Source organism: Salmo trutta, chromosome 24 (assembly GCF_901001165.1).
Source record: "Salmo trutta chromosome 24, fSalTru1.1, whole genome shotgun sequence".
Lineage (NCBI taxonomy): Eukaryota > Metazoa > Chordata > Actinopteri > Salmoniformes > Salmonidae > Salmo > Salmo trutta.
In genome coordinates this window covers 11285501-11304208 of record NC_042980.1, presented here as the reverse complement: position 1 = coordinate 11304208, position 18708 = coordinate 11285501, and the positions used below count along the sequence as shown (strand labels likewise).

General features: G+C 44.0%; 1 protein-coding gene across 4 annotated transcripts in view; it reads left to right on the top strand.

Moving 5' to 3' along the window:
• Positions 1–18708, top strand: part of LOC115160687 (kalirin) — a 260920-nt gene that overhangs the window by 89844 nt on the left and 152368 nt on the right. For all 4 annotated transcript variants that reach the window (XM_029710940.1, XM_029710941.1, XM_029710938.1 and 1 more), the window contains exons 2-3: positions 7161–7235; positions 13240–13354. In XM_029710940.1, the coding sequence (XP_029566800.1) occupies positions 7161–7235; positions 13240–13354 (190 nt within the window). The remainder of the gene's footprint in view (positions 1–7160; positions 7236–13239; positions 13355–18708) is intronic.

Sequence of the window (18708 nt, the reverse complement as noted above, 5' to 3'; positions counted from 1 at the left end):
CCAATGGCACCCTATTCCCTACATAGTGCACTGCAAAGGTGTAGGGTACCATTTGGGACTCATTCCATTCTCACTCTGGTGAAGATGTAGTGTGTCATGGACAGGTTGTACCTGTGGAGTGCACTTCCTCTGTCTTCACGGTGCACCACAGGTCAGGATGAAGAATGCCTCTGGTGTTTTTATGGTTATCCGGGTTAGAAGGTGAGGACAACAGGGAGAATCTGATAGCCAGAGCTGGGTCCTCCGTCCCTCCTCTCCTTCTCTCTCTGGATCCCAGGACAGAGAAGTATTTACAAGGCTCTGTGGGATTGGAGGGCTGCCTGCCTCCTCTGCCTGCCAGACTGCTTCACTCAACCGGGTTGGGCTATAGACAGGGGGAGGACAAGACAGGGTCCTCCACTAAGCTGAGAGGAATCAGCCTTTGTCAAGTTGAAACAAACGGGAAACTGTCCATCCTGCCTGGTGCTCCAGCCCTCAGCCATCTGACAGCCCATGTCAGGAACAGGCAGTAAGACGTCAGGTCAACTCCATGGGAGCGGAGGCAAACAGATTCATCCTGTCTCCTTCTCAGCTTCCATCTCTGTACTGCTGAGATAGCACTCCGCGTGGTCTACTCTGGATACTCTGGAATGTTCTTTGGAATGTGTGGTCGGTAAATCATGTTCTGTGAAGAGGCTGTGTCTCATAGCCACAGCAGGCGATGGTGGACATGTGCGCTTTGTTTTCTGAATCCTGCCACTTTTGGACATGCGGGACTCTAGCGGAGAGGGTTTCATAACACACCAGACGGTCGACCAGCTGAACAAACTGAGAGTCCTGCAGGGAGGGAGGGAGAGGGAGGGAGAGAGAGAGAGAAATAGATCGCAATGCTTTGTTGTTCAATGCTCAAACAATGTGGGGGACACGTCACCTTATCCAATATGAATCAATAGGAAACGATTTGGTATGACTCACTGCTGGGTGGGTTTCTTGGTCATTGATGTTGCACATGCCATGCTCTGATTGGCTGCTCTATACTAGGCAAACCGCCACATATTTTTGGTTAGATTGTGCAGATATTGAGTTGGAATGTAGTGAGCTTTTTTCCTGGCTGTTTTGCCTAGTGATCATTTGCTGGCCTTTGTCCATTTTTGGTCGATTTTTGATCTCACAGATGGTCAGTCCTTTAACCCATAGCTCTGTCTATGAATTTGAGATTGGTTACATTTCTCCAGCCACCAGATCCCTCAGCTGTTTACCCCCAAAAAGTGATGGGCTGACCGCTTTGTTGTTTTTAGGAGAGCCGAGAGTGTCACGTCGACTGAAAAATGATTTCAAGTCATGTCCGCCCCTGTCCTTGACATTTCCTAAATAAGTCTACGTAACACACTGTCATTGTTAGAATCTTAATATCACGAACAGAATTTGGGTTATAAGCGGTTTTAAGAGGTCATCCCCCCCTCCACTCATTCACCGCCAGTCGTTCACTGGCAGTCAGCCTGGGCAGCTGAGGATGGCCCATTGAAACTACACCTAAACTATATCTAAACTAATTTCACATGTATAATAAATAGACTAAAGACTAGATGAAATTGATAATAGTCTGATGGGTGACAATATTATCAGTTGATAAATTGTATGTGAAGAATCTGATGAACAGCACAGCTTGGAATTGACACAGAGGCAGGGAAAGCGTCCTTCAGAGTCACAAGCATGTAAGACGTTTTGATGTCAATATTGTATCAGAAAGAGCAGATGCTGCAGTTTCTAAATCACTTATTCAACTCTTAAAAATGACCCCTTGAGCTCTATTTTAAAATCTAACTTCTGGACAGAATTACTGTGATTCCATGCACAACACTCAAAGCACAGTAGTAATCTATTTCAACTTAAAATATGCCATTTCTGTTCTTCAGATCAAAGTCTGAAAAATTGCTGTTGCTTCTACATTGATAAAGTGTGTTGATTAAGTTACTGGTCCCCTCCCCCATGTCAAACACTTGGATTCAGGAGGGATTTTCTGACAAAATCGATCATTTTTATACGCCAATAGTAACGCCTGATTCTCTTACCTTCATTTAAATAAGTATCACTTTGTAACCAACATGGCAGAATGCGTGTTCACACATTGGGTGTGGTTTACATAGTTAGGTAGCTAGTCTACTGGTACCAGAATTTGACTGCAGCATGTCAGAAAATATACTTTGAGGTTTCCCCTATTCATCTAAATAGACACGCTCTCATCTGGGTCTGGTGTTCGCTACTAACTGGCTAGCTAGGTCTTCATCCAGCATGGAACAAAAGTGGGGAAAGGGTTGCCCAAAACTCCAACACAGTTGTCATGCCACTAAATCAAGGCACATGCAACACAGAAGATTCACAATAACGTCTTGACATCAAATCAAATGTTATTGGTCACATATACATATTTAGCAGATGTTATTGTGGGTGTAGTGAAATATAGTGCTCAAAAAAATAAAGGGAACACTTAAACAACACATCCTAGATCTGAATGAAAGAAATAATCTTATGAAATACTTTTTTCTTTACATAGTTGAATGTGCTGACAACAAAATCACACAAAAATAATCAATGGAAATCCAATTTATCAACCCATGGAGGTCTGGATTTGGAGTCACACTCAAAATTAAAGTGGAAAACCACACTACAGGCTCATCCAACTTTGATGTAATGTCCTTAAAACAAGTCAAAATGAGGCTCAGTAGTGTGTGTGGCCTCCACGTGCCTGTATGACCTCCCTATAACGCCTGGGCATGCTCCTGATGAGGTGGCGGATGGTCTCCTGAGGGATCTCCTCCCAGACCTGGACTAAAGCATCCGCCAACTCCTGGACAGTCTGTGGTGCAACGTGGCATTGGTGGATGGAGCGAGACATGATGTCCCAGATGTGCTCAATTGGATTCAGGTCTGGGGAACGGGCGGGCCAGTCCATAGCATCAATGCCTTCCTCTTGCAGGAACTGCTGACACACTCCAGCCACATGAGGTCTAGCATTGTCTTGCATTAGGAGGAACCCAGGGTCAACCGCACCAGCATATGGTCTCACAAGGGGTCTGAGGATCTCATCTCGGTACCTAATGGCAGTCAGGCTACCTCTGGCGAGCACATGGAGGGCTGTGCGGCCCCCCAAAGAAATGCCACCCCACACCATGACTGACCCACCGCCAAACCGGTCATGCTGGAGGATGTTGCAGGCAGCAGAACGTTCTCCACGGCGTCTCCAGACTCTGTCACGTGCTCAGTGTGAACCTGCTTTCATCTGTGAAGAGCACAGGGCGCCAGTGGCGAATTTGCAAATCTTGGTGTTCTCTGGCAAATGCCAAAAGTCCTGCACGGTGTTGGGCTGTAAGCACAACCCCCACCTGTGGACGTCGGGCCCTCATACTACCCTCATGGAGTCTGTTTCTGACCGTTTGAGCAGACACATGCACATTTGTGGCCTGCTGGAGGTCATTTTGCAGGGCTCTGGCAGTGCTTCTCCTGCTCCTCCTTGCACAAAGGCGGAGGTAGCGGTCCTGCTGCTGGGTTGTTGCCCTCCTACGGCCTCCTCCACGTCTCCTGATGTACTGGCCTGCCTCCTGGTAGCGCCTCCATGCTCTGGACACTACGCTGACAGACACAGCAAACCTTCTTGCCACAGCTCGCATTGATGTGCCATCCTGGATGAGCTGCACAACCTGAGCCACTTGTGTGGGTTGTAGACTCCGTCTCATGCTACCACTAGAGTGAAAGCACCGCCAGCATTCAAAAGTGACCAAAACATCAGCCAGGAAGCATAGGAACTGAGAAGTGGTCTGTGGTCCCCACCTGCAGAACCACTCCTTTATTGGGGGTGTCTTGCTAATTGCCTATAATTTCCACCTGTTGTCTATTCCATTTGCACAACAGCATGTGAAATGTATTGTCAATCAGTGTTGCTTCCTAAGTGGACAGTTTGATTTCACAGAAGTGTGATTGACTTGGAGTTACATTGTGTTGTTTAAGTGTTCCCTTTATTTTTTTGAGCAGTGTACTTGTGTTCCTAGCTCCAACAGTGCAGTAGTATCTAACAAGAACACACACAAATCGCAAAGTAAAATAACGGAATTAAGAAATATATAAATATTAGATTGAGCAATGTCGAAGAGGCATTGACTAAAATACAGTAGAATAGAATACCGTATTTACATATGAGATGAGTATATACATATGAGATGAGTAGTCATGACCAGGATGGGAAATGTACTTTTTGGTCCACTAGCCACTGTGGCAGGTAGATAAAAAAAATCTACCAGCCACTCAGATTTTTACCAGACAATTATTTGTATTTTTTATAATTCTAACAAAAATCACAAAAAAAACAGATAAGCATGCATTCTAATGTTTAAAAAACAAGAAACGTGTTCCTAGTAAGAAGTAATGGGGTACAGTATATTGGTTATATTGCTTAATTTCATTTCATTTTTGTGACCTGCATCTTTTAACCAATGTATGTTAAACTAAAGTATTTAGATCCAATAGTAAAAACAAATAAATAGTTTTACAACTGAACATCAAGAATCAACAAAGTTCCTTCCCTACCACAAAATGCTGAGTGATACGACGTATTTATTATTATAGTTCAGGGCTCTACGCTAACATTTTTTACAATGAGTACATGATGTGCTACTAAGTAGAAATGTAGAAGCACACAAATACATCTAGGAGAACAAATGACTAAAAGTTAGTGAATAAAAGTGTCTGGGAGTGATCCATGCTCAATCAAGCACAATCATTAGTTCAGACAAACTTCCTGTCGGCCCTTTAAGGGACGGACCGTTACCGTGGTAACTTTGGCACTGGCTTGTCTGTGATGAAAAAAATCTCAGACTGCGATGTCTTCCTAGTAGCAGACAGTTTCATCAAACTCAAATTAACCTTGAAAAACAACCTAATGTAGCATGTGAACAAAACGATGTAACAAGAAACACGAGGACAGATTTACACTTTAGTTGCCTTTCTTGTCAATTTCACCAACTTTTACATGTGGGCTTTGGATTTTTTTTTTTCTGTTCCCAAATGCTCTGCATGACCACCCGCTAACTTGGCTGGTGAAATATAAATTCTTATCCCCCAATGACAAAATCTACCCGCATTTGGCAGGTGTTAATTTCCAACCCTAGTCATGACTAATAGTCACGATACACTATTTAAACAAAAGTATGTGGACACCCCTTCAAATTAGTGGATTTGGCTATTTCAGCCACACCCGTTGCTGACAGGTGTATACAATCAAGCATACCGCCATGCAATCTCCATAGACAAACAATGTCAGTAGAATGGCCTTACTGTTTCAGATTATTTTGTGCCCAATAGAAATGAATGGTAAATAATGTATTGTGTCATTTTGGAGTCACTTTTATTGTAAATAAGAATAGAATATGTTTCTAAACACTTCTACATTAATGTGGATGCTACCATGATTACGGATAGTCCTGAATTAATCATGAATGATGATGAGTGAGAAAGTTAAAGACGCAGAAATATCATATCCCAAGACATGCTAACCTCTCAGCATTATATTAACAGGGGAGGTTAGCATTTTTTGGGGCTATGATATTTGTTCATCTGTAACTTTCTCAGTCCATTATTCACTATCTGTAATCATGGTAGTGTCCAAAATCGTCTGAAACACAAGCAAAACAAACAGCAAATGCATCCAACATCATTTTGTGCTAGGAATATGGGACCAAATATGAAACTTTTGACTACTTTAAAACACATAGTGAATTTGTCCAAATTCTTTTGGTCACCTAAAATGACATTTTATGACATTTATGAAATGTTTTGCTCATTTTTAGCCAGACCAGATCACTGTCCCTTGGCCTCTGAGGGAAAATATACGTGGGTGCTTTTGCTCATCGTGGAAAGCGCTTTACTGACAGAATACCATCTGTCTCTAGTTCAAAGGTGAAGGTCAAATTGACTTAAAATTGACTTCAGATCAGGGTTGCTCAGCCTCTGAAAATCATAGGGAAATTATAATTATATCTATGCGATCAGCATGGTTGTACCATTCATGTGCAGAACGCTTGTTTCTCGGACAAACTGTTTTAGAAGTTTGAGACCCATACTTAGGAAAGGAGATGAAGGATCATGGTGGAAAAATTACGTGAAGTAGTATTTTAGTGATTTCAAACATAAGGGTTAATGGGTTATGGGTTAATGGATTTTAACACTTGAATTGTGGTGTTTTGGTGGTTTTTCATTTGTACACATGCTGTAGCCTACGGTTACATAAACTATTGAAAATACTATTGTGTTCTTTGAAATAAATTGTATTTCGTATTCTGTTACCTAAGACATTCATAAACATAACCAAATTATATATATATTTTTTGCCGTAGCGTATATGAAAAGTATTTATTAGAATGTTGACGTCCAAAAGACTAGCCTTACGCACTTGAATAAGATGTTGGAACACACTGGGGGGTTCAGTTGTTTTCCATATCACGCTGTGGTGTGGTGTGGAGAACGCTCATCCAGCTCGTTGTGCTGCTGTTGCGTCGTGATCAATGTCCTTGCCTCGCCTCTCCCCCTGTGTTTTTGTGTGATCAAGAGAGGAAAGTGGCCAGGCACTGCTGTGAATACGAAGTCTGTGTGCAGTGTGAAGTCAATGAGAGGGAAAAAGCAGTAGACACCAACGGTAATAGCTTTGTAATAGTCTTAAATGGTGCTCTGCGATTCGGGAAACATTCTCCTGAATGCAAATGATCCTATTTTCGATGCTCATATACCATGCAGGACTTTAACGACGATATTACAGGTATGTGACTACAGATGATGAAAAAGAAGCAGCTAGGCCTATAAATATAGCATAGAGTACTGTAACATACAATTCTGTTCCTTCTCTTTTTTTTTAAATCGTCATTTATCCCTGTTCCAACGACATGTCATTGGCTTAGAAAACGTTGTGAGCACTTTGTGAAGAAAAAGTTCTCAGGGTCTGGGAAAAACATTGAGAAGAAGCGCGAGCTTGTCTTTGTGTTATCTATCTATCATCATCAGACTGTAGTTATGTGTTCCTTTTATTTCAGGAATGTACATCACTTAGTGAGATTACAGAGATGAAAGCTGATTAGCTGAATCTTGTCCTGATTAGCCGAGTCTTGTCCTGATCTGACTCTCTTCCTCCTCTCCAGGGTCTTTCAGAAACGATGGGATTAAGGCATCTGATGTCCTGCCTGTGCTGAAAGAGAAAGTGGCCTTTGTGTCAGGTGAGTGTGTGCCCGCGTCCCCTATTCCCTAGCCCTGTCGGCCCTGTTCCAAAATAGTGCACTACTGGGTACTGTTTGGGTTGCAACAGTGATGCTTCAGTTTGACGAATCCACAATGGGAAATCACGAAGATGTTTTATTTTCTGGCCGGCACTGTTCATGGCAGACCAATGCTGAGGAAATTCCCATGACAAGTATGATTTAGTAGCACGTGACAAGCATGTAGACCTTTAACCATCGGCACAACAACAACTTTCACTTGCGAGGAAGAGAGTTTCTTTCTTATTGAACAAGTTCAGGTAGGTCCCTCTCCGTTTTGCTTCTGTTTAGTTACTAGGGAATCCTTTTGTCTATTTGATCCAATTCATTAATATGACGCAACAGCACAGGGTACATCAGGACATGTGATTGGCCATTAGTTCGGACAGGTCATAACTTCGCTAATTCCTTACGTATGGCCATTAGTTCAGACAGGTCATAACTTCGCTAATTCCTTACCTATCATAGTGGCTGTTCAGAGACTGAAAGGGGAGATCACTCATTCTATGGAAGGGAAAGGGGATACCTAGTCAGTTGCACACAACTGAATGCAATCAAACAAAATGTTTCTTTCCACCTCTAACCCAACCCCTCTGAATCAAAGTGGTGCAGGGGGTTGTTGGGGGTTAACTGCCTTGCTCAAGGGCGGAACACCTTGCCAGCTCTGGGATTCGATCTAGCAACCTTTCGGTCACTGGCCCAACACTAACCACTAGGCTACCTGCCACCCCATGATATGCTGTTGTAGCAGAATACCTTACATTGAATCACAACCTCTACATGGAATGTTAGGTTTGGTTTCCAGTACTGTTGATGTAAGTCTGGGGACCCCTATGGGCTCTGGTCCAAAGTAGTGCACTGTATCGGGAATAGGGTACCATTTGGGACATACTGGATGTCAGCACAAGGACACATTATCACATTCCCCTCCCCTAGACCTTACTGTAGCTTAGATGATGATGTCACCCTGGTAATTTCTACTGTATAGAACATTCTCGTTACAGAGTTCAATAGTACAGAGGCAGACCTGGGTTCAAATACTATTCAACATCTTTCAAATACTTTTAGCGTTTGCTTTAGCGTGGCTGCAGGGCCAGATGGGTGGGGTTTGCAATTCTATAAGTGTTCTATTGGCTCTATTGTGGCATGCAAGCTCAATCAAGCACAGCAACATTTGAAATGATTTAAAATAGTGTTTAAACCCAGGTTTGGACAGTGGAGATAAACATTTCCATGACCTTAATGCTCATTAATACAATGCTGCTGGACAGAATCCCTCTTAGTTCATTGCAGCCAGCCAGTGTGACTAAAACATTTTTTTTTTGCCTTTTGATTCATCATTTTTGACTCATCTCTGAATGAACAGGGTAAACTGGTCAAATGCTGGTAAGAAAGCTGATGGGGAACGGGAGCTGACTAGAACTCTGTTCTAAAAACAAGTTCAACGCCATGTAAAATAGAAAGAATCTCATTTAGTCTAATAAACTTAAGGCCGTTGTTAACTCAAGGCATTCTTTGAGCTGTAGACAATAGATACAGATATTGGGGCGGCAGGTAGCCTAGTGCTTAGAGTGTTGGACTAGTAACCGAAAGGTTGCAAGATCGAATCCCCGAGCTGACAAGGTAAAAATATGTCGTTCTGCCCCTGAACAAGGCAGTTAACCCACTGTTCCCTGGTAGGCCGTCATTGAAAATAAGAATTTGTTCTTAACTGACTTGCCTGGTAAAATAAAATACAGTACCAGTCAAAAGTTTGGACACACCTACTCATTCAAGGGTTTATCTTTATTTTTACTATTTTCTACATTGTAGAATAATAGTGAAGTCATCAAAACTATGAAATAACATGAAATAAATAATCATGTAGTAACCAAAAAAGTGATGAACAAATCAAAATATGTTTTATATTTGAGATTCTTCAAAGTAGCCACCCTTTCCCTTGATGATGACCTATTTGACCAAGAAGGAGAGTGATGGAGTGCAGCATCAGATGACCTGGCCTCCACAATCACCCAACCTCAACCCAATTGAGATGGTTTGGGATGAGTTGGACCGCAGAGTGAAGGAAAAGCAGCCAACAAGTGCTCAGCATATGTGGGAACTCCTTCAAGACTGTTGGAAAAGCATTCCAGGTGAAGCTGGTTGAGAGAATGCCAAGAGTGTGCAAAACTGCCATCAAAACAAAGGGTGGCTACTTTGAAGAATCTAAAATATATTTTGATTTGTTTAACACTTTTTTGGTTACTACATGATTCCATATGTGTTATTTCATAGTTTTGAGGTCTTCACTATTGTTCTACAATGTAGAAAAAATAAAGAAAAACACTTCCCGTCCCGGGAAAGCAACTTCTCCCAGCGGTCCCAGCTTGCGTGGCGGAAGCCAAGCGCAACTGGGACAAGCCCTTGTCCAGCAAAGTCCAGACATGGCACTTTACGAACATGGACGTTAAGGACATCGAGGAGTTGGACAAGACCCCAGTAGTTGAACCGTCACCGGCCTACCACCTTAATCTAGTGCATTATCACAAACCGTCATGCAGATCTCACCCTACGGGCCTCCAGAGGCACCATTCAAGGCTGTGCACGCTCCTTGAGCCTTGCTGTGGTGGGGAGAGTGCCTTAAGGCAATTGTTCACTACATGTCCTGGCCTGCCCCATCGCGGGTGGAGCACAGAGCACAAAAAATTCAAGAAAGTGGCAACTCGCCATAACGCCTCCAGAGGGCACTCCAGCACTAATAGTGAGGGAGAGTCATCCGATTTGTGGGCAACTCGCTGCAAGAGAAGGGAACTGGTGCGCATGCGCAGTCAACATGCTGTCTCGCTCTATTCGTTGAGGCAACTGGTTAACTTCAGTCGACCTGCAGGATGCTTATTTTTTACATAAGTATTCTTCCAGCGCACAGGATGTTTCTCAGGTTTGCCTTTCAAGGCACAGCCAAGAACACCTTGCTGTCCCCTCCGGGCTAGCTCTAGCTCCCTGAACGTTCAGCAAGTGAATGACTATCACATTGGATAGGCTATTATATTGGTTTATAATAGCAAGGGTTTACAGCCCCTGGAGGGTTCTGAGGGCTCATTCCACCAGAGGTATGGCTACCTCTTGGGCACTGTTCAAAGGCATCTCTTTGCAAGAGATATGCTATGCGGCATGTTGGGCCACCCCTCATACATTTGTGAGGTTTTACAGATTGGATGTCTCTGCACCTTTGTTGGTGCATACTGTCCTCAGTGTTGGAGCCTCTGAGGTGTGATACTGTTGGGGCTACCCTGGCTTCAGATACAGGAGTTGGCCATATCCCATAACTGAGACATCGAAATGAGCCACAGTCTACGAATACCTCGCGGTCCCCTTCGGGCTAGTACTAGCACCCAGAACGTTCTGGAAGTGTGTGGAGGTGGCTCTAGCACCCATGAAAACCAGGGGGCTAAGAGTATCTGCCTAATATAGACGATTACCTGCTTTTCTCCCCAACACAGGAGCAAGCGGTACGAGACACGCCTTCCCTTGTAACCCACCTCACCGACTTGGGATTCAAGATCAACCAGAAAAAATAACTGTTTGGTACCCACGCAGAGAATATAGTACCTGGGCGTCAAGCTGGATTCTCTCTCTTATAGAGCTACACTATCGGAGGAGCAGAGCACACCTCCTCTCATTACACACGACTCATGTCCCGGGTGTACTGAATGTAGGAGCGGAATTGTTATTCAGAGAGAATCCCCTTTACGGGGATTGGAGACTGGTTGAGATATGGTTTAGCCACCGTAGATCCATTTGCATCGCACTGTTCAATGTTCAGTGTTCTTTGTGATAGCAGGAGACTCACCACTGGGGTTGGACACGATGCTCTACACTTTTCCTCCTCTATGCTTGATACTCTCCACCCAGGACAGAGTGAGGGAACAAGGCTTATCCCTCATTTTTGGTAGCCCCTCGATGGCCACGGAGGCTCTGGTTAGCGGAGATCATTCTCCTGCTTTACGACGAGCTCTGGCAACTACCGTTACGCAGGGATCTTTTGACCCAAGCAAACAGAGATTTTCCACCCTCACCCAGAAACCATGGGCCTCTGGGCCTGGCCCGTGAGAGGATGAATCTGAATGCCACAGGCTTGTCACTCGGAGTCATTGAGACTACCCAGAGTGCAAGAGCCCCTTCTACACGCTCACTGTATGGAAACAAGTGGTGCGTTTTTGAGAAGTGGTGTGACCAAAAACAGATATTTTCTCACCAATGCTCTGTAGGCCAGATTTTATGCATATTACAGGACATTTTGGACAGAGGGAAGGTCGTTCTCCACTGTTAAGGTCTATTTAGAAGCTATGTCGGCCTGCCATATGGGCTTTGACGATAACAGTAAGGAAACACCCTCTGTTATCTTGTCTTATGAAGGGAGCGCGTTACTTACGCTCAGTTTCCAAGCCTTTAGCCCCATCTTGGGACCTGTCTATAGTTCTGGAGGCAGTTTCACTTCTGCGGGAAAGCGAGGAGATGAAATATCTCTCCTTTACTGATTGCCCTTACATCTGCAAAGCGAGTGAGTGAGCTGCACGCACCGTCAGTCCACCATTCGTGCCTACAGTTTGCCCTGGGGTTACCGACGGTAACATTGTTACCCAACCCCACCTTTATGCCTAAGGTCAGCAGCAATTACAAGAGTTCATGGCTTTCCACCCGTCGCCCTTCACTTCTACGACAGAAGAGCGTCTCCACCGTTTATGTCCAGTGCATGCTTTGCACATCTACTTGGATAGGACGAAAGCATGGCGAAATAACTCCTCTTGCCTTGGGTGCCCCCCTGCAAGTGTGGGCTCCTCTTTCGTCAACTGCTCTCCCATTGGATAGGCTATTACAGTATATTGGCTTATAATAGCAAGGATTTCCAGCCCCCGTAGGGTCTGAGGGCTCATTCCGCCAGAGGTATGGCTAACTCTTGGGCACTGTTCAAAGCCATCTCTTTGCAAGAGATTTTCAATGAGGCATGTTGGGCCACCCCTCATACATTAATGAGGTCTTACCGACTGGATGTCACTGCACCTTCCTCAGAGCCTCTGAGGGGTGATGCTGTTGGGACTACCCTGGCTTCGGAGAGCATGTCTGCGATACGGGAGTTGGCCATATCCCATAAGTGAGACATCTCACTCATATTCTCATATAACCGGGGTTATGCAAGTAACACTAAACTTTTTTCTCCCGAAAATACATAGAGGTTCCCCCAGCAGCAGTAGAGTAATGTTGGCCTTATCTCTGTGACGAGGCCCACTGTGTGATGCAGACACACACACACACACACACACGCTGAGGGGGTGGACCTTGAGGATGAAAGACTGGTGGACGTTTGTCAGAGGTGGGAGGGGGAGGCACGGGGGAGCGCCGCCATCCGAGGGGGTTGGTTCTCCCAAAAAATGTCAACAAAGATCTGTCACCAACAAAATCCCACCTGGATAAGGCCCTCCATGCCCTTCCTCTGGGGTATTGTTGCTGCCTTGTCTCCCTTGCTGTTGCTATTCACAAAGTCCCATGAGCACCAGGGATAAACAAATGTACTTCACCCTCAATCTGGTCATGCAGCTCTCTACACATGGGATGCGTCCCAAATGACACCATATTCCCTATTATAGTGCACCTCTTTTGACCATGGGCTCTGGTCAAAAGTAGTACAAGAAATAGGGTGCCATTTGGGATAAAGACCTAGTAAAATAAGAGACATGAAGATAGACCCTTTCTACTCTCATTATGTTGTATACCATGTCTTACTGTAATTGATGTACACGGGCACTTTGAGAGAATACTGAGAATCACAGCATGAAGCTTCAGTACCCTATGGGCCCTGGTCAAAGTAGTGCACTGTATAGGGAATAGGGTGCCATTTGGAGCAGAACACTGACGAGCACTTAAAGCTCTATCTATTTCTGACGTAGGGCTCTCAAAAAGGAGATTTCTACTGTCTGTGTTCCTACAGGAGGACGCGATAAGAGAGGTGGCCCCATACTGACCTTCCCTGCCAGAAGCAACCACGACAGAATAAAACACGAGGAGCTGCGGCAGCTGGTGACGTACCTCTCCACTGTGCCCAGGTAAGAACAGTGGAGAGGTATCTGATTTATGATCCATTTTTTTTGCTTTTTAGATCACATTGAATAAGATTAAAGCAGCGTAGCATTTTTCAATCTTGTCCTGGTGTCAACTCTGCAGACTGGTCACTAGCTGGCACAGCCACAAAGTCATAAAATCTGATTTTAAACCTATCCCTAACCTTAAGCCTAACCTTAACCACACTGCTAACCCTAACTTTAAATTAAGACCAAAAAAAGCACATTCTTACAATATAGCCCATTTTGACTTTGCGGCTGGCATATCCAAAGGGGAATCACATAGTTTTGCCTCCAGGACAAGACTCATGACAATAAACGTCAACCTGCAAGATTACATGGACAGATGGGACCTGATCCTAGGTCAGCACTCCTACTCTGAGACGCTTGACACATATGGTCCCTGGACTCATTTCTTAATCATACTAATGTAAACATGACTTAATGTATGGGGCTAGCAGGAGAAACATGCCGTCGCCATGTATGTTGACACACGGCATACACATTAGAGCGTACTTCAACACGGTCCATTCTGTTTTGTTGTCATAAGGAGATCATCCATGTCGTGGTGTACGGTGCGTTCCGGAAAGTATTCAGACCCCTTTGACCTTTTCCACATTTTGTTATGTTACAGCCTTATTCTAAAATGGATAAACAATTGTCATTTTTCTCGTCAATCTACAGAAAATACCCCATAATGACAAAGCAAAAACAGGTTTAGACATTTTTGCAAATGTATTAATAAAAATAAAAAAATATGGAAATTTCTCATTTACATAATTATTCAGACCCTTTACTCAGTACTTTGTTGAGGCACCTTTGGCAGCGATTACAGCCTCGATTTTTCTTGAGTATGACCCTACAAACTCGGCACATCTGTATTTCGGTAGTTTCTCCCATTCTCTTCATGTCCTCTCAAGCTCTGTCAGGTTGGATGGGGATTGTCGCTGCACAGCTATTTTCAGGTCTCCAGAGATGTTCGATCGGGTTCAAGTCCAGGCTCTGGCTGGGCCACTCAAGGACATTCAGAGACTTGTCCCGAAGCCACTCCTGCATTTTTTTGGCTATGTGCTTATGGTCGTTGCCCTGTTGGAAGGTGAACCTTCGCCCCAGTCTGAGGTCCTGAGTGCTCTGTAGCAGGTTTTCATCAAGGATCTCTTTGCACTTTGCACCGTTCATCTTTCCCTTGATCCTGACTAGTCTCCCAGTCCCTGCCGCTGAAAAACATCCCCACATCATGATGCTGCCACCAGCGTGCATCACCGTAGGGATGGTGCCATGTTTCCTCCAGATGTGGCGCTTGGCATTCAGGCCAAAGAGTTCAATCTTGGTTTCATCAGACCAGAGAATCTTGTTTCTCATGGTCTGAGTCCTTTAGGTGCCTTTTGACAAACTCGTGTGCCTTTTCTACTGAGGAGTGGCTTCCGTCTGGCCACTTTACCATAAAGGCCTGATTGGTGGAGGGCTGCAGAGATGGTTGTCCTTCTGGACGGTTCTCCCATCTCCACAGAGAGACTCTGGAGCTCTGTCAGAGTGACCATCAGGTTCTTGGTCACCTCTCTGACCAAGGCCCTTCTCCCCCTATTGCTCAGTTTGCCAGGCGGGCCAGCTCTAGGAAGAGTCTTGGTGGTACCAAACTTCTTCCATTTAAGAATGATGGAGGCCACTGTGTTCTTGGGGACCTTCAGTGATGCAGACTTTTTTTATACCCTTCCCCAGATCTGTGCCTCAACACAATCCTGTCTCAAAGCTCTACGGACAATTCCTTCGACCTCATGGCTTGGTTTTTGCTCTGACATGCACTGTCAACTGTGGGACCTTATATAGACAAGTGTGTGCCTTTCCGAATCATGACCAATCAATTTAATTTACCACAGGTGGACTCCAATCAAGTTGTAGAAACATCTCAAGGATGATCATTGGAAACAGGATGCACCTGAGCTCAATTTTGAATCTCATAGCAAAGAGTCTGAATATTTATGTAAATAAAGTGTTTGCAAAAATTTCTAAAAAACTGTTTTTGCTTTGTCATTATGGGGTATTGTGTGTAGATTGATGAGGGGAATAAAAAAATATATATTTTAGAATAAGGCTGTAATGTACCAAAATGTGGAAAAAGTCCAGGGTTCTAAATACCTTCCAAATGCACTATATATCATGAAATGTAGACATTATTTGAATGAATATTCTTAGATGTGTGTCGAGCCAAGTGTTCCTTTTGTGATTGTAATTCTAATAGGACAAATGTGAAAATGCTCCCACAGAAGGATGTATGTAATTTGTATCTATAATTTCCATACATCTTTCTGTGGGAACATTTTAAAAAAATTCTCGACACAGAAATTACAATCACAAAAGGAACACTTGGCACGACACACAAAATCTAAGAATATTGTAGACATTTGTAATTCTCATAGGAAAAATTTGAAAATGCTCCCACAGAAAGATGAATGGGAATTATAGATACAATTTTCATACACTATATATACAAAGTATGTAGTATAGTGTATTTGACTATTTCAGCCACACCCGTTGCTGACAGGTGTAGAAAATCGAGCACACCGCCATGCAATCTCCATAGACAAACACTTGTAGTAGAATGGCCTTACTGAAGAGCTCAGTGACTTTCAAAGTGGCACCGTCATGCCACCTTTCCAATAAGTCAGTTTGTCAGATTTCTGCCCTGCTAGAGCTGCCCCGGTCAAATGTAAGTGCTGTTGTGATGTTGTGAAGTGGAAACGTCTAGGAGCAACAACGGCTCAGCCGCTAAGTTCTAGGCCACACAAGCTCATAGAACGGGACCGCCGAGTGCTGAAGCACGTAGTGCGTAAAAATCATCTGTCCTCGGTTGCAACACTCACTACCGAGTTCCAAATTGATTCTGGAAGCAACGTCAGCACAAGAACTATTCATTGGGAACTTCATGAAATGGGTTTCCATGGCAGAGGAGCCACACAAAAGTCTTAGATCACCATGCGTCGGCTGGAGTGGTGTGAAGTTCGCCGCATTGGACTCTGGAGCAGTGGGAACGTGTTGTCTGGAGTGATGAATCACGCTTTACCATCTGGCAGTCTGACGGACAAATCTGGGTTTGGTGGATGCCAGGAGAACGCTACCTACCCAAATGCATAGGGCCAACTGTAAAGTTTGGTGGAGGAGGAATAATGGTCTGGGGCTGTTTTTCATGGTTTGCGCTAGGCCCCTTAGTTCCAGTGAAGGGACATTTTAATGCTACAGCATACAATGACATTCTATACGATTTTGTGCGTCCAGAAAAAATAAAAAATAAAATGTATGATATGTATGAAATTGTATGAAATGTATGCATTCACTACTGTAAGTCGCTCTGGATAAGAGCGTCTGCTAAATGACTAAAATGTAAAATGTAAAAATGTAACTTTGTGGCAACAGTTTGGGGAAGGCCCTTTCCTGTTTCATTCCCCCGTGCACAAATCGAGGTCCATACAGAAATGGTTAGTTGAGATTGGTGTGGAAAAACTTGACTGGCCTGCACAGAGCCCTAACCTCAACCTCATCGAACACCTTTGGGATGAATTGGAACGTCGACTGTGAGCCAGGCTTAATTGCCCAACATCAGTGCCTGACCTCACTAATGCTCTTGTGGCTGAATGGAAGCAAGTCCCTGCAGCAATGTTCCAACATCTAGTGGAAAGCCTTCCCAGAAGAGTGGAGGCTGTTATAGCAGCATAGGAGGGAGCAGCTCCATATTAATGCCCAGGATTTTGGAATGAGATGTTCGACGAGCACATACTTTTGATCGTGTAATGTACTACTAACAACCATTTCAATAGGAAGACGGAGAACCATATATGATTTTCCACTTTTTTATTATTTGTTTCTGGTCTGTGAGATGTGAGGGCATAGAGATCCTAGAATTCACTAGCTGACTAACTAGCTAACAGATATACTGTGCAAATTGGCTTATATCAACAAATGTATTGTTTTATACAATATTTTACCATATTTGATCAGAATGAAAGATTAATTAGTCATATTGCTAGGATGCCCATGTCCAGTCTAGTGTTCTATTTAATTATATGCGTGAGGGCCCATCTTCTGTCTGTCACAGAGGAGGCTGGTGGGAGGAGCTATAGGAGGATGTGTTCATTGGAATGGCTGGAATGGAATTAATGGAACAGTATGTGAGTCAGACCTGTTGTCTGAGGCTCTGCATGGGAAGACTGACAGCACCCCACACACACGCATGCACGCATATACACACACACACACACGTCTTTCAGAAAGCCAACCTCTTAGCCAAACCCAGTTTCACTATTAACTAAGCCATCCATAATAGAGTTGTTACTTTGTCTTTTTTTCACTCTTCCACCTCTGCTCAGGCTGTGTTTGGCTAATGTAGCGTACGTATACAAATGATGCATCCCAAATGGCACCCTATTCCCTATATCCGTGGTTCCCAACTCCAGTCCTCGAGGACCTCCAACAGCACACGTTTTTGTTGTAGCCCCAGACATAAAACGCCTGATTCAACTCATTGAGGGCCTGATAATTAGTTGACAATTTGAGGCTACAATAAAAAATGTGTACTGTTGAGGGTACTCGAGGACTAGAGTTGGGAACCACTGCCCTACTTTTGACTAGGGCCCATAGGCCTTGGGCAAATGTAGTGCACTATATGTTGAATAGGGTGCCGTTTAGGACTCACACATTTAGTGTATGGACTAGTGTGGAGTGGAGTCTCGTGAAAGCATCTGGCTGTGAGCCCGTCCTTGAGGCTACAGTGGGCTAATGTAAACAGTGAGTCCAGGATTTTCGGGGGCTCCCTCTCTCCCGCTCGCCAAGCCTTTTTAGTTTTTCCAGGAGGGCCATTAGAGAGACTCCCCGAAGAAAAGCCTCAGGAATGATTTATGACAGTTTGCTAGAACAGCTGCTCTGTTTCCTTACCTGCCTTAGTACTTTAAACCTATCTGTAAATTGCAGATCGGATTTCTCTCTTCCATGCACACTAGGGTTGCGTCTCGAAAGGCACCCTATTCCCTACACTTAAAAATAAAGGTTCCAGTTGGAACCAAATAATATTTTTCAGAGCGATGCTATAGGGGAACCATTTTAGGTTCTCTGAAGAACCTTAAATGGGATGGTTCTTTGAAGAACCACACACACTTAACACCTTATTTTATGCAAATAAAGTGTTGAGCCTTATTTGCATATTTCCCAGGGTGCCTTTTGAATGAATTTTGGAGTTACCAGCACCACCCATGACTGTGTTTGCCTAGTGACAGAGCCATGGTTGCATTCATTCATTTCCAGTACTGCAGGCCTCATCACAAAGTGAGAGCCTGTATACATTACATATT